We start from the raw sequence: 26976 nt of genomic DNA on the forward strand, positions 1-26976 counted from the left end.
ACATCAAGCGATCCATCCTCTGAGGCATGAGCTAATTTAAATGGCCCAAGTCTGGATGCTTATGTAATCATTGTTATAGAGTATAGACAGAAGGCTATAACACCGCAATATAATAGCCCTTTGTTACAGATTTAGTAATACACTAAAATACAAAATAAGCAGGAAATACAAACTTTCCTTACCAAACTGGCATAAGTTGTTTGTTTTTCCCCTACAATGATACATGCATATAATACACACAGCTTCAAATGCGCTACTGTACTCCAGTGCAGTAACCTCAAAGATGTTTCCACATAATGTGGAATAAATATCATGCATTTTAAAATAGATCATAAAAGATAACAGCCTTAATTCTTAAAGAAAATGCTTAAAAAAAAAATTAAAAGCTTAAAATTATTTAAAATTAAAGCATAAGTATTACCTGTGTAATAATGCCACTGGAAATGCACACAAACACACACACAACAGGCATTTTCCACTTTTTTATTTTATTGTCAGGATATTTGTATCATGTAAAATATTTCATTACAATACAGTACAATGCATGTTCAATCTGCTGTCCACACAACGTATGTCATTAAGTTCTAAGGCCGATCTTTCACACATAACAGCCAATCTGACAGCAAAATGGAAGTTGCTGACCTCTCCTAATGTAAAAACAAAACATTAAATTATTAACTACTAAAATCAAGTTTGTTGTATCTTTTATATCGCCTTCTACCAGTATGATCCAGCAGGGGGCACTAGAGGTTCTCATTATGCTTCAGTCAGCAGCTCCAGCACAGAGAATTCGGTCCCCAGCAATGGGCTAAAAGAGTGAGTGCTTGAGTATGAGTGTGTGTGTGTGTGTGTGTGTAAGGGCAGACAGAGAGACAGACAGACTGACAAACGTCGTTCTGTCTTTGCTGGCAGTCACGTAGCAGCTTTAAGTCTTGGAGAGGCCAACGGATTTTCAAAGTGAGGGCTGAGGGCTAAAGAGATTGGATGGTATGGTGGATCCCCACCTCACTCCAAACCAGTCTCACTACATAGTGCAGCTGTTCAGTACCACATATTGAGAATGTTTGTTGCTTTTTTCATTTTTCTTTTTCATGTGAAGTATCACAGACTTGCAGCGAAGACTATCACCAATGGAACAAATATCTGTTATTTATCAGCTTTTTTCATTTTTTTCACTTAAAGTTTATTTATTTTTATTTTTTTCTCCTTTTGACAGCGGAGTATAATGTTTGCTGTATGATACGGTGATAGTTGTTATGTTAGGTATACAGTTATTGTTCCTGTGGTGTCTCTATGGAAATGCTGCACAGCAAAGCGCCCAGTGGGGAAAGAGGGCGGTTCAGCTCAGGTCCACACCCGCCTCCCTAAGTACATTCTCCCTATTGGGCACTCTGAAGGGGGGGTGGGGAGGGGGCATGGTCTGACTCAGTAGCGGTGGCTCTGGTGTGAGTACTGTGGAGGCTGCTGGGAGGTAGAGGAGTATCCCATGCTGCTTTGGGGCAATGATGTGCTTGGTCCTGGGTTCTGGTAGGCAGCATGTGGATTGGAGCGCTAGAACACAGAAAAAAAAAGCAAATGAGTCTTTGTTTTCAAATGTAGGCAACAACAAGCACTCAAAATACGAATGTTTGCATGCAAATGCTTACTCTTCAAAAATGTAAACTCTCACTAGTCTCACTACTAGAGGATCTCACTACATTTCTGGAGAGTGGAGGAAAACGGACAGAGGCTAATCGTAACTAAACAGGACCAAAATGAAATGCTAGTTCAAGACATTGTGAATACAAAAATATATTAGGCAGCAAGTGAAAAAAAAATCCTCAAAGTTGATGTGTTAGAAGTTGGAAATATAGGCAAAGCGTAAGGATTTGAGCGAGTTTGACAAGGGACAAATTGTGATGGCTAGACGACTGGGTCAGAGCATCTCCAAAACTGCAGTTCTTGTGGGGTTTTCCCGGTCTGCAGTGGTCAGTATCAATCAAAAGTGGTTCATGTAAGGAACAGAGGTGAAACTTTTGCAGTAGATCACATGGATGGCCGGGTGCGTGTGCGTCGCTTACCTGGGGAACACATGGCACTAGGATGCACCATGGAAAGAAGGCAAGCCGGCAGAGGCAGTGTAATGCTTTGGGCAATGTTCTGCTGGGAAACCTTGGATCCTGTCATCCATGTGGATGCTATTTTGACACGTACCAGTTACCTAAGCATTGTTAGACACCATGTTTCCATATACATGGAAACGGTATTCCCTGCTGACTGTGGCCTCTTTCAGCAGGATAATGCGCCTACCACAAAGCCACATTTAGGAATGGTTTAAGGAGCACAGCAACGAGTTTGAGGTGTTGACTTGGCCTCTCAATTCCCCAATCTCAATCCAATTATGATCCATGGAGACCCCACCTCACAACTTACAGGACTTGGATCTGAAGCCAATATTCAGATATTGGTGCCAGATACCACAGCCCACCTTCAGGGGTCTAGTTGAGTACATGCCTCGACGGGTCAGGGTTGTAGATCGAATCCTACTAGCCAAACAATATTTAATTAAATTAATTTGTCCACTTCTTTACGATAGAAATTCTACAAGAACATGTGGACACAAAAAACATGTAAACTCAGAGCAAGGGGTTAAACTTATTTTGAAATCGTGATGAACATTTTTCATATTTAGAAACATATTTGTATATATATTCTCCTGTGTTGGCATAGAGTTATAAATGATTCACATTACAAATCTGATGAAATGGCACACATTGCGGACCCAGATGAACGTTATAAGAAACCCAAGCTCACAGCAAATACAGAAATGGAGTTTGAGACGCTCCGACCACACATGTAAATGATAACAGTTCACGTGGAGCAGCATTTACTGTGAACAGAGCCGTTCTGAGACAGATGTAACCTATGCACGTGTAAATAATTATATTTTTGTAATTATTAAGAGCTACTCGATATGAGCAAATTGCAATCAAATTTTTTTTTATCGAGTACACAATTTAACAGAGGAAATGGGACAGCACTTGTATATAGATCTCCATCTATATACAATATATGGCTGTTTGTAGCTGCAAGGCAAATTGGTGATGGGTGATGAGTTGACAGTTTACCTTGTCATGTAGTTTACATGATAGTGATTGTTTTCAGCTAAACGTAGATTCACCACATGAAAGGATTTGGCAAAAATGGTGCTTTATCGTACAAAACCAGATCGAATGTGTGCTGCGCCTCTGCCGTTCTACTCGACTGGCCCACCGGGAAAGTCCTGGTGCTCCCTATGGCCAGTACATACCTGTATATCTGCGTGTGTTTATTATTTTATTTATTTATCTTTTAATAAAATAGATAAAGGAAGATAAATGGTTTAGGCGTTACCTGGTAATCTGAGGTCATGATCAGGCCACTTGAGGTAGTAGTGGGCGGAACCACTCTCACCTTCTTCAGAGGCGGGCCTTGTGCGTGGCTGTTGTCAGGGTTACCCGTGTGCCCTGCCCCATTGGTGTGGTTGTTCCCCTGCTGTTGTTGCTGCTGGTTTTTCTGCATGTAAGAGAGAAAGACAAAGAGAGAACGAGTCAGCAGACATGCTCAAATTCAATTGCATATATATTTTTTTAAATAACTGTAATAAAATATTAAAATACACACGCACACAGAAAGAGAGTAAAAAAAGCGAAAACACACATTTCTTACTTTATCTGCCTTGTCTTCTGGCTCCTCTTCCGTCAGGAATTCCCGTTTGGGATAAGGAATCTGGCAGCCAGCAAACACACTAAACAAAATCATTGAAATATTTTTTAAAGAATATGCTTGACCGAATTTCAGTGTATATACAGAAATCCTAATCAAAATAGCTCATGTCATAGACAGAAAGCTGATTTTGTGCTTCCCATCACTTACTCTGACGTGGGTAAAGGCTCCTCCAGGAAGTATGGGTCCTGCATGGCCTGCTCAGATGTGATTCGGCGGATTGGGTCCATAGTAAGCAGCTTTTGCAGCTGAGAGGGAGGGCAAATGTTGAAAGTTTAAACAAATTAAAGTGAAACAAATAAGGGTATGTTTACATAGACTCTATGAACTAAATAGTTTTTCCTGTGTGTTTTTCCCATATAGACAATGACATTGTCAAAACTATCCCGTTCACAAAACACTTAAAAGTTTTTAGTTGAAAACTGTATATAAAGGTAAAAGGCCCTTAAAAGTATATAAAATCACGTCGCAATTATTTTTGCCCACTTACCAAGTGGAATGCTTTGCTGTCAGGTTTGACTTTATGTTTCTCCATATACTTTATAAGGCTGCAGTTAGTGTATCTAAAGCGAGAGGGACAAACACCATCAAATCAAACACTCCAGTAAACAAAATGCCTTATTAAAGACATGAATGTTTCATAAAAGCAAAGATGAAATCAAACTGACGTATTCCTTCTGAAGTCTTTCATCAACGTAGAGTGTTCCGGCATCTTCTTAATGTCCTCCCAGTCTTTGTCTGAGAAGAAAATGAGATAACGCACTACTGTTCATTTCGTGGACGAATAATTTGTCATCATTTTCACCAATAACCTTTTTTTTCTGACAGTTCTTGATGATAAAGTTCTTGATGATAAAACCTATGACGAAAATCAACTCTCATTTTGCGTCAGCAAATAAGAACGAAAAATGTATAGGGAGGGACGATTAGGAAAGAGATCAAGTCAGTACTGTCATGTGTATAAGATGCGGACATTTGAATTGTAACGTGCTGATCCAACAGGCTCACAAGATCAAATCAGGTCGTAATCAATGAATAGCGCACAATTATGCCAGGTAATTGCTTATGAACTAATGCTGATGAATAATGACAATGTTTACATAGTAATATGTTTTAGACGGTTGTAACAATTCATATTTTATCTCCCTCATCTGAACTTAAATGAGCAGCCTGCAACTGCAATAGTAAAATCAGTAACAGAGTCACAGTGTATTTTAAGCTTATTTATAATTAAAAGTCACGCATCATATACACGTTTTTGGTTACACAATAAACTGTATACCTATTTAATTCATATTCAGGAGGAAAGACTAAGAACAGCATTTGACACATATCATTCAATAAAGTATCAGAGTTATATATACATTTTAAATACAAATGTATAAACTTAAAGCTTTAGCTTAACCTGATATACTAACTAAAACAAAAATACAAAATATATAGAAACTATAAAGATGTTTTTAAAAAACAAACAAAAAGGTTAATTGAGTTAATTGTGTATTTTTGCACTTGAACGGTCAAAAACACAGTTTTCAAAATGTAAATTGAGACATGTGTTGAAGTAAATGTCAGTGACGTAATGCTTAAATGCTCAATTAATGCATTAGAATTTAACTCAACCCATTTAAATCAGAATTTGCTGTCAAAATTAACATTGTCACACACAAAGATTATCGACTGAAGCATTGTGAACTATCAACTGTAATTGCAAATATAAATATCTGAACAAAAATTACAGATTTTTTACTTCTATGGATTGTTTCTGCAAGAGAAAATTACATTTGACTCATTAAAAAAAAACCTTGTTACAACTCCTAGCGAATGTTTTACTGAATCGTCTAGATTGGAATAAAAATTGGATGTTAAATACCTGCAGGAAAGCCCATGACATTAAAGATCCGGTCCAGCTGATCATGATGGTAGGGATTACTGGTCTTGATGTCCTCCTGTCGACAGTGGAAGATAGGCTCTGAGGTCAAAAGCTCAGCGAAGATACAGCCAATCGCCCATATATCTGTAAAGTAGAGATAAAGTCAAATAAAACACACTTTTTAAAATATGCATTTGCAAACACACTCATAAATGAACATCTCACCGATGGCTTTGGTGTAATGCCTGGCTCCCAGCAGCAGCTCTGGTGCTCTGTACCAGAACGTAACAACTACAGGGTCCAGATCTGCTAAAGGCTTCAGTGGTGAGTTGAAGAGCCGTGCAAAACCCATATCAGCTGCACATAAGGGATAGAAGTTTAAAAATGGTAATGGTCAACATGCATCTCTCCTTTTTGTCAAAAGAGAAAAGATATGGTCATACCTATCTTCACACGTCCTCTTTCAGGACCTTCTCCCATTACCAATATATTTGCAGGTTTCTGTGGTGAAAGAGTCAAAGGTCAGATCTGTAACTCTTCCTCTAGCATTTCAGTCTGATAAATGATGCTGTGTAACCAGGGACCAACATTTTGAAATCGTACCATGCATGAATAATTCTTATATAATATTTTTATTAGGGTCAAGATGCTTCCCTGCATTTTTTCTATGACAACCATACCAGGTTTGGATTGTGATTGTTAAAGCAGATTAGGTTTGTAACCAAAAACTTGTTCTTATTTAAAAAAAAAAAATACTAAAACTAAACAAAGTTTGGTTTCATTAACATTAAAACACCTTTTACAATAATTGCTTTACATTCATTTATAATTCATCATTCATTAATCTAGCAACAGTGTTATTTTAGTATTATTTACATACTATTATATTAAGCCTTTATATTCATATTTTCCAAGTTGTCATTTTAATTTTACCTTAATTATTAGTAAATGTATTGTGTCGTTGTCATTTATTTTTCTAAAATATTTGGATTATGTATTTTTAATTTCATAATTTTAGTACATCAATTTAAGCTTATTTATTTCAGTTATTTATTTATTTATATTTCAGTTTCTAAAGTTTTTTAAGCTTTTCATTTAATATTTTATTTTATTTCTGCCTTCCTTTTCATATTTTCAATTATTTAACTTTTATCTTAAGTTTTAGTCATTTTTATTGACTAAATTATTTTATTATTTAATTATTATTTTTATTTAATTCAGTGCTTTTTTTAGGTTGAATGTATTTATTTATTTTGTTTTGTTTCAGTTTTGGTAACTTACACTTATTTGCTAAGTTTAAGCTTTTCATTTAATGTTTATATTTTATTTTATTTTATTTTCACTTAAACTGCCAACAATCTTTTTTAATAGTTTTACTTTTAGTTAATAATAACCACTATTTGGCAATGAAATTTTATTTTTTCCACTTAACAAAATTATTAAGAGAATCAGTCTGGCAACAATAATTGTTAAAGGGATAGTTCAACCAAAATGAAAATTCTGTCATCATTTCCTCACCATCAAGTTGTTCCAAACCTGTATGAGTTTCTTTGTTCTGCTGAACACAAAATAAGATATTTTGAAGAATGTTTGTAACCAAGCAGAGAGAGCAACCATTGACTGCCATAGTAGGGGGAAAAATATGGTTGCTCTATTTGCTTGGTTACAAACATTCTTCACATTATCTTATTTTGTGTTCAGCAGAACAAAGAAACCCATACAGGTTTGGAACAACTTAAGGGTGAGTAAATGATGACAGAATTTTCATTTTGGGTGAACTATCCCTTTAAATTCCATCCTTACATAAAAAAATCTTATATAAATGCTGCCACCTACTGGAAAATTTGTCATGGGATTTCTAATAATTTGCCTAGTATCAGAACATTCAACACACACACAACTACTACTTTTAACCAAGATGATCAAAAAGAAAAAAGAAAAAAAAAAGATTCACATGGCAATCTAGCTATTTCTGTATGAACACTAACTATTCAAAATAACACAGAACCTCACCAGGTCTCTGTGCAGGACCCAGTTGGCGTGCAAATAGTGGATGCCGTCCAGGATCTGGTAGAGCAACGACTTTACCATTCCACGGGGCAGCTGAAGAGGCTTCTTATTCGCCTTGGAGGCTCTGTGGAACTTGATGATGTGCTACAAAGACACACAGACCCTCAACAAGATCTGTACTGAATATAAACATTTCTCTGTGTGTGTACGCATATGAGTGCCTGACAGTATGTTACCCAGAGATCATGCTCAGCGTAGTCAAAGAGAAGCCACACTTTGCGGTCTGCATGTGACAGGAAAACCTTCTGCAGTGAGATCACATTGGGGTGCTTCAGTTCACGCAGCAGCTGCAGGGAGCAAACAAGAATGAACACACACACATTCAGGCGCACATGCTGAGACAGAAATCTACAGCGTACCCACAGAACCCAAAATACACAAAAACACTTCAGCCTGAAGTATGTGTGTTAAAATGATAGTTTGATTTTTTGTTCTGTCATCGGTTATTCAAGCTCATGGTTTTTCAAGCATGTATAACCAGGGAACGCAAAAGGAGAGATTATAAATAAAGTGCTGGATGATCTTTTCCAGGAAATTACAGTTTTCAGGTTTTATAAAGAACGCAAAAGCATTATTAAAGTATTCCTTACGATCAATGAGCAATATTTCAAATCTTATGAAAACAAGACAGGTCTATGTGCAAAATGAACCCAAATTTGTATAAAAGTTGCAAACAATTTTCACCTTCAGTAGACAGTTAATCACTGAAAAAAATGGACCAGTTGCAAACAAATCATTCAGTTTTGTGAACTGGATAACCTGATTTATTGATTAGAGCATACCCAAAAGAATGATTCGGTCATTAATCTGACAAAACTTGTCAAAATGTCAAGGGGAGATTCATTTTCAGCCTGTTTCTGACACAAAGTTGACAAATGATAATTTGTATGGACCCCTTTTATGATATTATAATGGTCTTTTTTATTTATTTTGGACTTTGACAGTCCTTGTTCTCATTCACTTTCTTTATATTGAAACAACATAAGAGGGAATAAATAGCGTCCATTTTAATTTCTGAGTGAACTCTCACTTTACTGCACAGAGAATGCGAGAATACGTGTATACATTTAAACATTGAAAAAATACACACAATGGCCCTCATTTATCAATCTTGCGTAGAAACGGGCGTATATGTTGGTGTAAGATTTTGCTTACACAATCTCTCAATCATCTCAGCTGTCAGGGCACTGATCAGGACATAAGTCAATGGGCTGACTCCCCGATCAGTGCCCTGACTACTGAACTAGTGAGATGATTGAGATCATCACCAGGGATGTGGAAAAAAATGAAATTGTTTTATTTGGGAGTTTAAAAAGTGGGATTAAATGCGCCCACAAAAACAAAATATGGTCTCAAATTACGAGTACTGTTAATGGTGTGGTGGTTGAGAAGCACACTCCAGCAGTTTAAAGCTGTTTGGATGAGAATTACCTATCACAATGCATTATTTTACAGCACATGTTTTGAAACAATTAGCATTTAATTTCATATCATGGCACATGTATTGGGGTGTACAATAGTGATGATGATGTGGAGTACCATTTTTTCACATTTATAATTGCATGACAATGTGTAAGATTCTTCTCATTATTATTATGATTTTTATTATTAATGACGCTTATTGTTATTTAGAAGGAGAATAAATGTAGTTATTATTTATTTTATTATTATTATTATTATTTAAAAGAAGAAGAATGTCATTTTTTTGTCAGTCTAAATTATTTTCAGTCCCAGTCCGTGCGCAGCTGCCGGGCCTAATCCTGAAACGTCAGGTAAAGCGCACAGGCTCGGAACTGGAGGAATACATGCCTACAAATCAAATACTTTGGTATAGTCACACAAATTAAACATTGAAGTCCATGTTGCACAAAAATAAATACTGAAGTTTATAATTACTATGTTGTTGTTGTTTTTTACAGTAGGTCATAATATAGCATATCTTTGTCAGTGCGTTTTGTGGTGTTAGAATTGTTTTTCTGCGCATTTTCGCACTAACTCCAAACGTGCGTACATCACCTACTGAGCTGGCGTAGGATTTGAGCATGCCGTACGCCAACGTCCATATTAGTAAATCTCAAAGTCACCGGGGTTTTGGGTGTACGCTGGAAAGTTGACGTATGCACTTTTGATAAATGAGGGCCTATATCTCTAAAAAGTACTTGTCACACAAATTCATAGAACTATTCACAGTTTAATACTCTAAAATACCCACATGCTGCAAATGTATTTCTAGAAACTTATTTCACCAAGATGGCATATGCCAGAACACTTGAAGATCCTCTTGACAGGAACACATTTAAAGCTTGATGTACTTACTGCTATCTCTCTGCAGGCAGACATAGAGATCCCTGTGCCTTCAATCTGCTTCAGAGCATAATCTTTATCATCCTTCCTGCAAATAGACATATCAGATCCACAATTACTCTTCAGTGCATTACATTGCTTAAATCTATACCTACAGATCATATTAAACCCCATATATAGAGAAAGAATCCACTGGGGAAGACCAAGCAGAATTGATCAAGATTCTGAAGACTCTTTCAATATTAGCACACCTTCAAAAACTCAAAAGTCTCCTGGCGGCTTATGTGGGGCATAGAATGTAATGTTGAAATAGTACAGCTTATAAAATCTCCCAACACCCTGACCATTTTCTGCAGAACAAATTAGCTGTAAACCAGTCATAAACCACCAGCTTCTGGTGAACAAAACATCTTCAAACAATTTTGGACCTACAAATGAGATTCTGGCCGCCAGGCAGTCTGGACTTTAATAACCCAGCTTTGGGTCTGTCCGACGGGTCTCACTTAAACCCTGGCACTTTAGAACCAATTTAACTCATCAGCAGAACCATTCTTCCTTCGCCAAGATAGTTCTCAACTGGTGTGAACAAAATAATGTTGTGCAGGAAGCAAACAACCATTAGCACAAAATCAAATCTCTTGTGATGGCTGTAAATGCAATAAAAATGTTGTGCAAATTAGGAGGAATGCTATTTCATATGCCTTAATATAACTAGTGATGCCCAGCAGACAATGAGGGTTATGCTCTGTCAAGTTTTCCCACCAAAAAACACACCAATAGAAGTAAAAATAGATTTTTTTTGTGTGGGTTTTTTATTACCTGACATTGCAGCTGTAATTTATAATCAATAAATGCAACTTCTTTTTTCCCTCCAAGAGTATGTATTAATGGTTTCAATTCACACTCTGCAGCTGGAAATAGAAATGTAGTGCCCTCTGAAATGTTTCTCGATTCATTACATCTAACATCTATCTATCCATCTTAACACAGAAATATTTATAACTTATAAATATAATAACATACACACTCTATAAAATGCTGGGTTAAAAACAACCCAAGTTGGGTTGAAAATGGACCGACCCAGAAATTGGGTTGTTTGAATGGGTCCAGTCACTGGGTTCAAACAACCCAATTTCTGGGATTTTCCATTTTCAACCCAACTTGGGTTGTTTTTAACCCAACATTTTTTAAAGTGCACATTATACAAACAGACTTTTATGTTAGATGTGATTAATCGTTTTTAAATCGTTTTTAAATTTCTTGAAAAACATTTGCTTCAATGCATTTAAGGCTTCAACATACTCCGCAAGAACATAGAAAAAAGTTCTCGCTCCCAGGGCTCTGGTTTGGGAGTTCTCGCAGCTTGTTCTCGACAAATCGCCTGAGCAGAACTTTTTTCTTGTGGGTGTCCGAGAACTATTGTGTGATTGGTCATAGATTTAAAGTGGGCGTGGTTAATGCGGAGAAACGCAGATGAACGGCACCTGCTTTTCTCATGAAGTATGAAATGTCCTGAAATGGCAACTTTGACTGAAATAACCACTCGTTACAACCGAGGTTTGCAGCAAAGCATTTGTGAAGCCACAACACGCACAACCTTGAGGCAGATGGACCCCACAACCTAAAACAGCAGAAGACCCCACCGGGTACCACTCATCTCCACTACACACAGGAAAAAGAGGCTACAATTTGCACAAGCTCACCAAAATTGGACAGTTGAAAAAATGTTGCCTGGTCTGATGAGTCTCGATTTCTGTTGAGACATTCAGATGGTAGCGTCAGAATTTGGCATAAACAGAATGAGAACATGGATCCATCACGCCTTGTTACCACTGTGCAGGCTGGCGGTGGGGGTGTAATGGTGTGGGGGATGTTTTCTTGGCACACTTTAGGCCCCTTAGTGCCAATTGGGCATCATTTAAACTACCAAAGCATTGTTTCTGACCATGTCCATCCCGTTATGACCACCCATCCACTGATGACTACTTCCAGCAGGATAATGCACCATGTCACAAAGCTCAAATAATTTCAACTTGGTTTTTTGAACATGACAATGAGTTCACTGCACTAAAATGGCCCCCACAGTCACCAGATCTCAACCCAACAGAGCATCTTTGGGATGTGGTGGAACGGGAGCTTTGTGCCCTGGATGTGCATCCCACAAATCTCCATCAACTGCAAGATGCTATCCTATCAATATGGGCCAACATTTCTAAAGAAAGCTTTCAGCACCTTGATGAATCAATGCCACATAGAATTAAGGCAGTTCTGAAGGCGAAAGGGGGTCAAACACACGATTAGTATGGTGTTCCTAATAATCCTTCAGGTGAGTGTATTTAAATTTTTCCCAAATTGTTTTCCGTTTGATTTTTGTTTTGTTTTGTTTGTGTTGTAATGGTTTACATTTTAATAATCAAAAAGGAATTTAGAATTTATAAAATGTTACCAATCTAACAATTTATTAACATCTTTATGCCATATGAAAATTATTTTTAGACATTTTGTGTTGCCCGTTTTAAGTTATCTGAATTCTGTTTTATGATTTAATACAAATTTATTAACAAAACAGTGGTAATCAAATGAATGCATTCAATTGTAATTTTAATTCATATTTTAAGATAAGTGTGAAAAAAATCCTTTAATGTTTTTTTGGAAAAACAAAGCACTGAACATCAGAGGTTTACTGTTTAATTTAAAACATGGTTAACACATTGTTTGATATTCTTTAAAACAAATGTTAATATGTTAATCTTAATAAACTATTACTTTGAGAAGTACATTCTACTGTACAACAGTAACATTTCTCAATGTCAGTTTCTTCGAGACAAGTTAAACAAATATCTATTTTGGCAGCCTATAGTATAGACTTTTAAATGAAGTGCTGGTAAAGTTACTCTCAGAGCAGCTCTGAAGACAAAGTTCATGTGTACAAGTCCTGATATCACATGTATAGTGTATTTCAGTATAATAGACAAAATTGTGCCACTCATTCACATGGATGCAGAACATGCACATTTTGTGTTAAAATAAGAATCTTTTTTGGGGTTAAATATCCAGTGATTTGACGGAGATATTTAAATTCCAAATTCCTTGACATTCAATGTTATTTACAGTGAATTCTATTTTTTATGACTAGCATTTTCCACATCATGAAAATGACCTGCTAAATGATTAAGTTTAGCATTGGTGTGGCACAGTCTTTTAGAGATCATAAAAAATGACTTCACAAATTTATAAAAACAAAACTAATTTAGAGAGAATAAAAGGTTCTTTATTATACGCACTGGGCTTTTTGCCTTGGATGGGCTCTGTTTAACACAAACTAATATGAAGAAAGGCTTAATTGTCAAGGCTGTAATAAGCTTTCATAATCCTCAACATCTGCTGTGTTAAACTGTTAAGCGACACCAGTTACTGATGCAACCAGTACAAATGCAGATATACTCCAACAGAGCAGTAAAAGAGAAGTAGAAAGCCTGCAGAGTGCAGACACCTGAAAAATCCCCCTTAACCTGTACAGTGAACCCTGATCTGCTTGGTAAAAACCTCAAAAGTGACGTCAATAACATCAGCAATGGATTCAGGCGTCGACATGAAATTGAAAGACATTTTACACAGCTTTACACGAGTTGTATCACAAGTATGAGGAAGGCTGGATACTCACTCAGTATGTAAATACATACTTCCGCAAGGGAACGATGGCAGAAAAAAAACGATGTTATAGGTGTTACCTTGAGAAATTAAATATAAAATTACGAAAACTGAAACATGGCATTCTAATTAAATTATGAAACTAGAATTCTCCGCCATGACAAAGGAAACTAGATTTGATGCTGCATTTTATTCACGTAGTGTGTAAAACAGAATATAAGAGGCTGCTTTGATACCTGGGCCAGAGCTTATTTTTTGGACAGCCTTATATCAGCTTTGTAAACATACCTTTAGTAAAGTGTAGTTTTTACTGGAGGTAAATATAATTTTACTCAACACGAAGAAAATATCAACACATGCTATTGCAGATTTAAATCTGCATCAAATGCACCTGTGCCCATCTTAACTGCATAAGCTCGTCAATCATAACAGCACTCCTGTCTACTGACGTACATTCACAATCCCCTCAAAATAAGCCTCGACTGAAACCGAGCTGTGAATATCACACTCCCTTTAAAGACAAGAGACGTTTCTCTATAAAACCCCGGGCCGAGTGCGGTCTGTTTTGGTTTATAAGAGCAGAACGCGACGGTAGCGCAGGCCTCATATCGCTGCACAAGTCCACCCTGCAAACTCACCCATCTTTCCTTTTTGCTTTGTACACATGGCCATATGTCCCCCGTCCAACTTTACATCCCTCGTACTCAAAGAGATCCTCGACTCGTTCTCTCTCCCCGGTGAGCTTCAATTTGAAATCATAGTCCATTTTCACCGTTATTCTGGGGATCCGGGCTGTGGCTTCCCTTTAAAGCGCCGCTGGGGAGGCAACTTACTTCAAGCCCCGTTTAGACAATTAGTTGCCTTCCCTCGCGTCGCTTTCAGCTCAACTAAAGAGTCCACATTTACCGCACGCGATTACGGGCAGCTGAATCGACGTATGAACCACGCGTGCTTTTGATCTGCGAAAAAGTGCAGAGTGTTATTGGACTGCCAGTCGCTTTCTTTGATATTTCTGTGCAACTGCGCCGCTCAGCCGGTATCTCACCCGGGAGAGTTGAGCGTCCACGTACGGCAATGTCGCAAAACGTCGTGAATGTCGCTACTAGCCAACAGACAGCGAGGAATGGGCTTTGTGGCGCACCACGTGGATTTTAACTCTTTGATAAAGAGCGTCTTTGTTTTTTCTGTTTTTCATCCATACGTACACTTAAGGTTTTTTTTTGTGTGCATATTAATATAAATTACATAGATACAATTTAATTAACAATATATAATTAACAACACTTACACAAAGTATATCTGGTTACATTATGCCAACAATAAAAAGATAGCGCGTTATAATAGAGTATAATAATAAACAAAACAACACAAACTTTATCTTAATTTTATTTATGAACAATATTTAATGTAATTTTGCATTTACATTCATACAAAATACTACGCTATTATAGTTGCTTTATATTTTGTATGGAATATTTGCTTTTATTCGGATAGATAAATATGTTTTTAAAAATGTAAACCAACCTCCTAATGTTATTGTAAATTGTTTTATGCCTTTATTAAACATATATATATATATATATATATATATATATATATATATATATATATATATATATATATATATTATATTATTATATATATTATTATTATTATTTAGATCATTTTAGAGTATTTTTGGGACATTCCTTTTTTCACCTACTTCAAGCGTTGAAATACAATTTTCAACAACAAAAAATGTGGTAAACAAATGTTATTAATACGTGTATTACATTGTTATGCATGGATCACTGTGGGAACTGGTTTTGCGCACATGGTAGTTGTCCGGGCAGTTGTTTATGTAGCTCCGTTGGTCCCATCTTGGCTACATTGTAATCAGAGCGGAGAGGAAAGAGAACTCGTCCATATTACAGCTGCTGTTTCAGGTACTTACATATCTATTACTAGCTTCGTTTCTTTATTTTGCTCTCATTCTGGACTGTGTTATTATATGACATATATTTTTTTAAATTCTTGCGTCAGTGACAATTTTCCTTGTCTTGTCAAAATAATGATCTAAACCTTTCATTGGCCCACAGTTAGCCTGTCAGCAATCTGTCGACACCATCAAAGGTGTTGCGCATTTAAAATGACAGCTCGCTCTGCAGCATGACTTGCGTTTCCCCGATCACAGACGATGGTGACAGTTTTAAGACAAATTTCAGATATGAATTTCACACTGTGTAGAGTGCTAGCCTGGGCTTTTTATTGTCTCTGGGATAGGTTGCTAGCTGACATGTAGCCCGACTTTTTCTTTGTCATGGCCCTCCTCTGGGCGCTGCTGAGTGGGCAGTCTGGCTCTCAGTCACCCCTTCTCGGACGCTGATTGGTTGTGAGGCTGACAGCGTCAGTTTGGTGCTTGGCTTGTTCTGCGGTGCTGTCTGTGGCCTACTGTATTAAAACAGAGAGCAGCAATACTGTTTGAAATTACTGGGGGGTTATTTATATGAATTTATTTGACGCTGTTGTCAACGTCACGTGGACCTCGGTTTGTTTTCAACATGTGTCAAAGCTGTTTTGCTTCCACATGAAGGATTTACGGATTGTCTTTCTGAAGCGTTCATTTTGTCATGCTGTCCTCCTAATGGTGGCTGTTTTATATCTACAGTTTATGTTTATGCCTCAGACTCTTCTTATATAAATTACGATTTTTTGAAAGTACATTTTCTTGCTTTTAGAGTATCATGGATTTGTATACGAAGCTTTTATTATTATTATTATGATTATTATTATTATTATTAACCATGATTTCATTAGGGTGAACTGATAATTAACAGGATCTAAAATTATGCCTTTAAATGGCTGTCTTCATGTTTTTATTGAAGATGAGTTGTTGAGAATTTAAGTGAACATGTCCTGCAAAGTGATTAATATTATTCTCCATCGAAATCCTTTTTAATCAGCATTTTGCTAATTTGTTTAGAATTATTTTGCAAACAACTGTAATGACTTTATATTGAGAGACTGCATAGCATTGTACTTTTTTAAATAAATGTATCAATGGAAACACTTAAAACAAATGTTGACCAGTTACAGGTCCAAAGATTGTACATTTTACCTTTTAAACATAGATATTAATGTTCAATAAAGTCTAAGAACAGGTTATGCATAGTATACTTGGATATTCAGTTGATGCTTATACAATTGGAATTGTAATCTACACCATGGAACTGAACAGAGATGAAGCCAAAACCAGGCAGCATATAAGTATCTTATTTAAGAGTAATTGTGATTCCTTATTTGACTTTGCAATATCTGTGAGCAGCGGTTTCTGTGGTGATGGACCCTCCCGGCGGCCGAGACGAACGTCATCGTCAAGCGGAGCGGCTTCGACGGGAGGAGGCATACTATCACTTCATTAATGAACTAAGTGAGGAGGAGTACAGACTAATGAGAGACAGTAATCTTCTGGGAACACCTGGTAAGTACATACCAAATCCAGCTGTATGCACACACAGTCCAATACAATACAGGCACATAGTCCATTCAATTTAATGTATTTTACCAAGTAGGCCTACATTGTCTTTGTTGCATATATATATATATATATATATATATATATATATATATATATATATATATATATATATATATATATATATATATATATATATATATATAATTATATATAATATTATAATATTTAGATTTTTATGTTGTATATTATGTTTTATTATTATTTTTATGATTTATATATGTACAATGTTCCTTACCTTTATGAAGGAAAATACAAATTCAAAGCATGGGGAAATTCCCAAACTTAGCCTTTTACACAAATTAACAATAGATATGAAACTAAGGTGTGTCTTTGTTTGATACAGGTGAAGTCACAGCAGAGGAGCTGAGGCAGCGTCTGGATGGTGCAAAGGAGCGAGTGTCATCTCAGCCACGCCCTGAACCCCGCCCACAGAGCAGTGAGGCAGAGGGCAGTAGCGGTAAGAATAAAGAGAAAATGCTTTTGAATTTCATTGCTCAGCTGTGCTAATAATTTTAATTTTAATAATCAGCTGGTTTTGTATGAAAGAAAAGCCTCGGGCAGAGTCACAATGCAATTTTAAAACAATTCAGGATGCATCTGCATTTATAGCAACAGTGTAAGGCTACAAATCTTTGGGTTGTGTGAAGAAATACAGCATTAAGCAGTCATAGTTTAAAGCCTAGTTCACACTGCCCGATTTTTGCCCCGATTTTGAGTCGCCGACAGGTTTTGTCAAATCGCCGACAAATGCCCGAGATCACAGGCAAATCGGTGCTCGTGCACGCGAGTGACAATCACGCAGTGTGAATAATCAAAGACGCGATCAGAGAGAATCGCCGACGAGTCGCCGACGCCGGTGAGATATTTGGCATGCTAAATATCTGGACCTGTCGGCGATTCAAACTCCTGCTGTGTGAACTGTGTTCTGACTGAAAATTACACCGCCAGCCAATGAGAGAGTGAGATAAGGGCAGCAGGAGGTTCAGGGAGGAGTTATAAAGCAGAATTTCAGTATTTTAATAGATATATTTACAATTCTATCAAACAGAAACAAAGGGCAAACATTTACACATCCAGCCACAACAGCAGCACATTACAAAATTATTTATTTACCTCAAACTGTTTTTGCAGAACAAAACAAAGGCTCCCTCTGTCTCTCCAACAATTTCTTCTGCCATAATCTTTTTTCTTTTTCTCCACAAATCAGCGCACATACAATTTCAAGCAAACTTTGTGCAGTTTATCATTTTTAATAACAATTCCAAGTCACGCGCGAGAACTCCGGTCTGACGCACGTGTGATCTCGCGTTGTTTACTTGTCACATCGCACGTGTTTGGGAAACGTAGTTTGCGCACGGGAGAGAGAGAGAGTTGTCGGCGATTCTTCCTTGTTCAGTCATGCAGTGTGAACTCCTCTGTCGTCAAACCATCGTGCAGTGTGAACACACCAGTGACTGAATGATACCCAGATAGTCATGCAGTGTGAATAGAGCAGTGACCCGACGAGTTTGAAAATCGTGCAGTTTGAACTAGGCTTTAGCCACATTTAATTAAAAAAAAAGTTTTGTGCTTACCAAGGCTGCATTTGTTTGTTCAAAAATACAGTATTAACAGTAATATTGTAAAATATTATTTTCTATTATTTTCTTTTCTATTTTACAATGTACTTTTATTCCTGATGGCAAAGCTGAATCTGCCATTACTCCATTCTTCTGTGTCACATGATCATTCATAAATCATTCTACTGATATGCTATTATTAATATATTATAATATATAATGAAATAAAGTTGTACTGCTTAATTTTTCTGGATTCTTGAATAGAAAGTTAAAAAATAACATCTATTTGAAGTAAAAAATATTTGTAACATTATAAATGTCTTTTACTGTCACTTTAAATGTTTTATTTATATCACTTTTAAAACAATTTCTCGCATCCTTGCCAAATAAAAGTATCAATTTCATTTAAAAAAATCATTTTGACATAAACTTATCGAGCTCTTGCATTATTTGCAATGTTTTGTCTGTATGTTGTTTAATAATCAGAATTAATCATAACTAAAACTTAGATTTTTTTAAAAATTTCAAATCTTTTGTCATGGAGTCAAATCAAATAAGTAAAAACAACCCAAATAAATATGAATTGTTACCCTTGTATTCATCTATATTGATGTAAAAGATTGATAAAGAAATTGTTCTTTTCCAGGTGTAGTCGAGCCAGGTGCTGAGACGTCTAACGGAGACTCCCTGCTAGAGTGGTTGAACACATTTCGGCGCACGGGAAATGCCACGCGTAGCGGGCAGAGTGGAAACCAAACTTGGCGTGCGGTCAGCCGCACCAACCCTAACAGTGGCGAGTTCCGCTTCAGTCTTGAGATCAACATCAACCACGAGCAACCTGAGCCTGGAGAACACAGCGACACCCCTGACCCGACTGAACTCCCCATGCCACCACCTCCCCCTCCTCCTCCTCCTCCTCCCCCTCCCCCCCCAGTGTCAACTTCCTCTGCACCCACGACCCCTTACAACCCCTCAAGGCCTGCACCTTACACACTGCAACACCCTACGCCGTACTCTACGGTCAGGCCTACCCTGGGAAGGAGGGCCGCAGTGCGCCGCACTCGCAGTAGCACTGCTCCGCCTGTAACGCCACCTCTGACCTCACAGGCTCCTCCCACATCTTTGAGAAGGAACTTGCCTTCTTTGCCAAGCTCTCCTCCTCCACAGGCCCCACTCGCTTTTCAGTCTCAAGAGCAGGATGGTAGTGCTGTAAGGGGTCAAATACAGGTCACAACCTCCTCGGATAATGCAGAGGAGGGGCAGAATGGAAATGAAGTCCCAGACTGCCCCATCGCTCTGCCTCAGACCGGTCTCCAGGGGGCGCCAGTTACCCGTGAGACACGAAACAGCAGGACTCGTTCACGTGGCCGCATGCGCCGGGCAGTGGGAGCAGGGGGGGCTTTGTCTCGCTCTTCGAGACGTAGCCGGTCCCCCCTGGACAGAAACCCAGCCTCCAGCGTTAGCCCTACCCATAGCGGCAGCAGCGCTACCCCAGTGGAATCCACTGGAACTACAGCTGTTGCTATGGAGATGGGCGAGGCTGCCGTAGAGCCGGCAGCTCCTACGGATCCACCGGAGGCAGGTGAGGAAGAGGGGGAGACTCCCGTGTCAGGTGCTGGAGGTGTGCGTCGCCACCCCACGATCATGCTGGACCTCCAGGTGCGGCGCATCAGACCAGGCGAGAACCGGGACAGGGACAGCATCGCCAGCCGCACTCGCTCTCGTGCACGGGCTGCGGAGAACACAGTCACCTTTGAGAGTGACAGTGGTGGCTTCCGCCGTACCATCTCGCGCTCTGAGCGTGCGGGAATCCGCACTTACGTCAGCACTATACGCATCCCACTCCGTCGCATTTCTGAGACGGGCCTTGGCGAGCCCAGCTCCATGGCGCTGCGATCTATCCTGCGTCAGATTATGACCGGCTTCGGTGAGCTTAGCTCCCTAATGGAGACGGAAGCGGACTCGGAGACTGCGGCACCCAACCAGGACTCTGCTCCTGCCGCCGGAGCCCAGGCATACCGTGTCGCTAGCGCCGAGGGTGGTGAGGCCCACGGCGTAGTGGAATCGCCACAAGAAGGTTTAGTGGAGGGTGAGGAGGAAGGACAAGTGCGGGTGAGCAGGACTGGGCTGGAGGGACGACCTAGCAGCAGGGACACTAACAACCTGGTGGAAAACGGCACATTGCCCATACTAAGGCTGGCGCACTTTTTCCTTCTCAATGAAGATGAAGACGAGGAGCACCCACGGGGTCTCACCAAAGAACAGATTGATAATTTGGTCACACGCACTTACGGTCAGGTCAACATGGAGGGCGAGCAGGGTCGCGCTTGCAGCGTCTGCATCAACGAGTACGCTCAGGGCAACAAGCTGCGCCGCTTGCCCTGTGCCCACGAGTTCCACATCCACTGCATCGACCGCTGGTTATCCGAAAACAACACCTGTCCCATCTGCAGGCAGCCTATTCTGTCTAGCCATCAGGAATGATGTCAGGCTGTAGCTATCAATCAATGGACTTAACGAGTGACTTTAGTTCCACCTTTGGTGGAACCTGTAAATAGTGCTTCAATGTTTTCATTCTCTGAGATCCATTTTATTCAAGCTAAAGGTAGAACCAAAAGCAGAAAAAGACTATAATGCAGAGATTTAACAAAGCTTTATTTTTTTAGACTTCTTTTGTTTTCATTTCTTCCTCTTCTTCCATTCTCCATTATGCTTTGTGGACATATTAACAGACGGCTTGACTCAAACTCAAACAGAGTTAGAAATATTAACTTCAGCTAAAGGTGCATTCACATTCATCATTGTTCAGTAAATTTTCATGGGCGAAATCCAATTTCGTGAGTGTAAAAGATTGCTGATTGGATGTCGCAACTGATTCAAGTTGGTCACTCATGCATTTACTACGCTGACCAACAGAAAGCTGCTTAGTTTGAAAGTGACTTCTGTTTGAGTGGTGCTTCATACATCGCTACACTATTTACAATGGACATTTTTCTTCCCATGAAATTTCGCTAAATGTGACAGCACCTTGCCTCACAAATGTTAAGTTTGGTGGCTTCAAAAAATGGATAGACCTCTTAACTCTTTAAGGACATGTAAATATATGAATGTCTGTGTTTTCGTTTTTAACAGTAAGACATGTAGAAAGAACCGTACGCTGTTTAATTTGCATTTTCAAAAGGAACCTTTACTTTTAAGCGCTTGCTGAGAAATCCACTGATTTTGAAGCTCTATGAGTCCTCCATGTAAATGCTCCCTAATGTTGGGCAGTGTACTTTTAAATGCGTTTTCAATCAAAGCAGGTTTTTAGTGTGAATTTTTATTTTATTTTTATTTTTTTGATGGGGTCGATAAGAATTAGTTATGGGATATGAATGATGCATCTGTTCGTAGATGAATTTGTCACTGAAATTCCAGTAGCTGCATCTACATCTTTATATTGCGGGAAATGGCAATGAGCATCTCCATAAACACTACAGAACACAATTTTTTAAGCGTGGTCATTATTCAATCCAAATGGACTGATTATGCTTTCCAATTTGAGTGTCATTACATTTCTAATGAGAACAAGCCATTTGCATTAGAACAACAGTTTTGGAGAGCCGGATTATATGATATTGTATGAGCTAGTAAGTGCATGCTTGATTTGTACCTGAGTATAAACCCCATCAACGCCCTGCACATAGTTCACAATGTTTTTAAGAAAAGCTGAAATTGATTATCACTTGAAAGCACTTGTCAGCCGCTGCACTATAGGGCAGTACATTCGAGCCTGTAATAGGCCAGACTTCTTCCAGGGTGATGCAATGATACAGGAGGAGGAGGAGGCAATGAAAGATATTGAATGGTGGTTCAATACCTGTTTATTTTCGTTGTTTTCCTACTTTTACCCTCACGTTAAGCTATTTCTATAGTTTTATCATCACATGCTCTGTGTGCACACACACACACACTTTCTGCCCTGTTTACCATCCCTCAGTATTTTAGCATACAATGGTTTCACTTATGGCCTTGTCCGAAAGCCCTGTTTGCTCCGAGTCACCATTTTGTACCCTTCATGCAGTGTTGCTCGTTCCCCATGTGAAGCAGAGTGTGAAGTAGGACTTCTGAATGAAAGATCATGAATGTAGTGGTATCTTGCATCTTTCCAAGGTCCACTTTTCCTCAATGTACTATAGATGTCTGCTTATGTTTCAGGATCTCGATTAAAACAATGACAGAATCTGATATTCAACACCTGTCCTCGATGTTATTGTTTTCTTGTATACTAAATTATCCCTTTTTTTTGTCTGTATGTTGCGAGGATGTGTGTATGTTATATAAGAAGTGTGAAATGTAAGAATGCGTGAGGATATTGCTGAATGGAACAGAATGTTTTTTGAGCTGTTGTGTAGCTGCGCGTGGGGGATCTTTGGCCATGAAGTTTAGATATTTAATGATGATATCATCGAGCTATGACTATGTATTATGTTATAATGTGATGCAGAAACAGAAGAATATGTATTCTGTTACTATGTAATAAAATAAAACACATTGATTTTTTCTTCTCTGCTCCCTAACAATTAAATGATAGAGACAGCAAAGACTTTCATGTTGCAAAAAATTTATGTTTCAAATGAATGCTGTTCTTTTGAACTTAAAAGAAAATCCTGAAATATATCACGGTTTACACAAAAACATTAATCATGTTTATCGAGCACCAAATCAACATATTTGAATGAGTTCTAAAGAATCACGTGACACTGAAGACTGGACTATTGATGCTGATGGAAAAAAAACAGCTTTGCCATAATTAAATCACATTTTGAATTATTAAAATAGAAAAATAAATCATCAAATAAATGCGGTCATGTTGAGCAGGAGACCTTTTCAATGCTAATGTATATAAATAGATTTTAAGACAGATATAAACATGAAATGCATTAATCTATAAAGCCACCTGAACCCTGAAGCAGTGCGGTGCCAAAGGTAAAAACTGCTAATAATCAAATAAGAGTAAAGCCAAAAACCAAAGTTCATTAATATAAAAGACAATTGACACAGGCCTGACTTGAGAGCGCATTGGACAGCCTTAAGTGTCCAGTAGAGACAGGCGGGGTCTGATGACGGAGCGCGCGCGGATTCGCCTGTGTATTCGCACGAGCAATAATGCGACGGATCAGCAGGATAGCAGGAGCGCGTGCCCGGCCAAGTGCGCGCGGCTGAGGGTGACCCATCATCAGAAACTATGTTCCTTCCATCAAACACCGCATCCCTGCGCCTGTGGCCCGCATACCCCCGCTGATGCGCGAGTATGCCATCATCTCGCTCCCGTTGCTGGAAGCTCCACACATGCGTGCACAATGTATTTCAACAGACGGTCGAAGAAGATCCACAGCGAGGGGGGTAAGCGTGACATAATCTGCCGACATGGTGACATATATTGGAACTGTTTATGTGTGTGTTTTCATAAGTGCTGTGTTGCAGCACACCGTGGGATATTTTGACGTTAGGCTGATTCATTTGTTATTATATAATTTGTATAATTAAGACATGTTGCGATCGGCCAGTATCAGTTATCCTTTACCTGTCCCGGGCCGTATTGTTGACGCTCTCATGTAGGTGACCTGTTATTTTCGCTGTGTAAACAGATGGGTTACCAGGGTGATGTTCTGTTTCCTTCCAGTTGGCGGAGGTGATGAGTGATGACTAGTCTAGGGTCAACTGTTATTCTGAGATAAACTGTGATGCGGCTACAATTAATCTTATCCAGATCTGCATAGACCTTTGAGAGAGAACCGCCCGTGTTAGTGGTTATTTATCTCATCACGTGACTGTTTAAAGCGCTCTAACTTTGTAAGCTCATTGACAGGTATGTCTCACCTGTTGAGGTCATGTTCTCCCGGTTAAACCAGGCCTATTTACCTTTTTATTCATTACTTTAGCCTACAAATATGATATGATATTGTCATAAAGCAGGAACAGACTGTATAGTAATATGTATGTTATATATAGTATATAGTATAGTAATATGTATGTTATAAATATGTATGTTACTTTAATATATATATATATATATATATATATATATATATATATATATATATATATAACTTTAAAAAAATAATAATAAATAAATAAATAAATATATATATATATATATATATATATATATATATATATATATATATATATATATATATATATATATATATATATATTATTTGAAGTATTTTGACACCAACAGATTTTGGTGACTCAATTTCCTTACAAATCTTTAAATAAACCAAATAGTTTTTTTTTAACATTTCTTCAAACTATGCACTATAAAAACCATTCAAATTAAGCCGCAAAAATCACTAAGGTCCCTTTGAATTTATATTATTAATAAAAATATTAAGTTTAAAGCCTTGAATATACAATTGCACAGAAATCATGAAACGTTTTCCAAGCAATATACCTAAAAAAATAATTGTAAAACATTTTTTTTTTTAATTTTAGCTATGGGGTCCTTTTAATCCAAAAATGCATTGCTATGAATGCATTACTTTAAAATAAAAGATTGCATTATTGTCTGTTATTAGTAATAATTTGTTTTTATTTTAGCAATGAGGTCTGTTTTTTTCACTTTCTGAATGCATGCAGCGTAGGTTCAAATCAAAATACTACTGCATCATTGCGGTCTGTTCTGAATGAAATTGAGCCTTTGAGACCATTAGTATTATTACAATTCTAAGTAAAAGCTTATATATATCATTCTCAGACGTCAGTTAACCGCCTGTCACGTTTCAAAGTACTTAATGCACTGAACAGGGGCCAAGTGTACATCGCAAGTACATGACTCTTGAGATTTGAACATTGGTGGCAGATTTGAGAGATTGCAGTGTTTTGGCAGCTGGTCTTTTGCAGCGTGTCTTTTTTTTCCTGCAGAGCTTTGTGGGGTGATGGCATTGAGGTTGGAGTCTTTTTGACGGACTGACACATAGGCATTGTGGATTACACTGGACGTTTGTTCAGAGCGTTTGTTTGGCCTGCTCTAACCCAGCACGTTCCAGAATTAACATGTAAGGCCGGGGACATATTGTTGGTAACCTAATTTGCAATTCTGTGAAACGTGCGTGTGACTCACCTCAACAGATGACTGATAGCTGTATTCTGTCGATTTTGCTCTCCTCAGTTTGTGTATGAGTTGGGGATAGGGACAATTGAAAACTATATCAGCAAAATAACATGCATGTCATGCAAGTGCACAGTGTCATTGGGGTGTGATGTCGTTTGAACAACTTTTTGGTAATTTGACAAACGATAATCCTTTGTTAATATTTGAACATACAATGTGGTGTGTAAATTTCAGTGCAGGGTTTCTGCGCATCAGTTTAAAGGCCACATGGTGGCAGCATCTATAAACATGGCGCTCATGATCCACAGGAGACTGATAACTGTTAGTAAAAAGGAACATTAAGATAATTGCGTTATAAATTTAAATATATTATATTTAAATTATTTTGGCATATTTGTTACTCTAGTGTTCATAAGTTAATGTTTAGAATAATTGGGCTTAATAACATATGGAATCAAAAGAACGGCAAGTAACAGCCTGCGATTACTGTATTACGGTTACAGTGTATGTTTTTTCTTATCAGTGTGCCAATAGAAGGGATAAACTAAGAAGACTCTTGTCAAGTCACGTTTATATAGCGCTTTATACAATACAGATTGTTTCAAAGCAGCTTTACAGTGATAACAGGGACATTATGCATTAAGGCTGTTGTTCAGCTGAAGTCTGTTTAGTCTTGATTCAGTTCTAATGTAAAGATCATCAATTATTAAATTAGTTCATTTCATATATGAAAAAAAATGAATTTCTGAATTTCATCATTCAGCTAAGTTCTGTTCTCATACAACAGCTTCAGTACAGACTCAGATTAATAATATTGTCCCCAACTAAGCGACAGTGGCAAGGAGCCCAAACTCCATCAGGTGACCGATTGGAGAGAAAAAAAACCTTGGTGGAAATCAGGCTGAGTCAGGGGGGCTATAGTTCTCCTCTGGCCAACGAACGAACACAGGGTGATTATGATTCTGGCTGCATCACAAGTCAGAATTCAGACCAGAACTCTATACACAAGAGTTCTGAAATGCTTTGTCAAATGATTCTTCCTGTTTTAAAAGAACATCTACATTAAAATATGAATGCAAATGCAATACATGAAACTATTAGATGGATCTTAGAACTTCATCCGTTGTTTTAAGTACTAAGTATTTAGCATTCCATTAGTATA

At 38.0% G+C, this 26976-nt stretch overlaps 3 protein-coding genes across 7 annotated transcripts in view; 2 read left to right on the forward strand and 1 right to left on the reverse strand.

The window, feature by feature from the left end:
• Nucleotides 1-473: 473 nt before the first annotated feature.
• Nucleotides 474-14761, reverse strand: cdk8 (cyclin dependent kinase 8). 2 transcript variants are annotated; one of them, XM_067434986.1, is made up of 13 exons: nucleotides 14278-14761; nucleotides 10001-10076; nucleotides 7861-7971; nucleotides 7628-7768; nucleotides 6058-6115; nucleotides 5840-5971; nucleotides 5615-5758; nucleotides 4413-4482; nucleotides 4235-4307; nucleotides 3895-3992; nucleotides 3688-3766; nucleotides 3373-3534; nucleotides 474-1551 (listed from the first exon to the last, which is right to left on the reverse strand). In XM_067434986.1, exons 1-13 carry the CDS (start codon nucleotides 14403-14405, stop codon nucleotides 1426-1428), a joined length of 1398 nt encoding a protein of 465 aa, XP_067291087.1. In that variant the 5' UTR covers nucleotides 14406-14761; the 3' UTR covers nucleotides 474-1425. The 2 variants fall into 2 exon arrangements, with proteins under 2 accessions (XP_067291087.1, XP_067291086.1); XM_067434985.1 differs by having other exon boundaries at nucleotides 3679-3766; nucleotides 14278-14759.
• Nucleotides 14762-15437: 676 nt separating this feature from the next.
• rnf6 (ring finger protein (C3H2C3 type) 6) lies at nucleotides 15438-23258 on the forward strand. The gene is made up of 4 exons (XM_067434909.1): nucleotides 15438-15564; nucleotides 16944-17099; nucleotides 17500-17613; nucleotides 19362-23258. The coding sequence occupies exons 1-4, from the start codon at nucleotides 15453-15455 to the stop codon at nucleotides 21197-21199; spliced, it is 2220 nt and encodes a 739-aa protein (XP_067291010.1). The 5' UTR covers nucleotides 15438-15452; the 3' UTR covers nucleotides 21200-23258.
• A 594-nt stretch (nucleotides 23259-23852) lies between these two features.
• atp8a2 (ATPase phospholipid transporting 8A2) overlaps nucleotides 23853-26976 on the forward strand; it is a 64931-nt gene continuing 61807 nt past the window's right edge. For all 4 annotated transcript variants that reach the window (XM_067435547.1, XM_067435548.1, XM_067435549.1 and 1 more), the window contains exon 1: nucleotides 23853-24100. In XM_067435547.1, coding sequence (XP_067291648.1) covers nucleotides 24058-24100 — 43 coding nt within the window. In that variant the 5' untranslated portion in view covers nucleotides 23853-24057. The remainder of the gene's footprint in view (nucleotides 24101-26976) is intronic.

Source organism: Pseudorasbora parva, chromosome 24, assembly GCF_024679245.1.
Source record: "Pseudorasbora parva isolate DD20220531a chromosome 24, ASM2467924v1, whole genome shotgun sequence".
Lineage (NCBI taxonomy): Eukaryota > Metazoa > Chordata > Actinopteri > Cypriniformes > Gobionidae > Pseudorasbora > Pseudorasbora parva.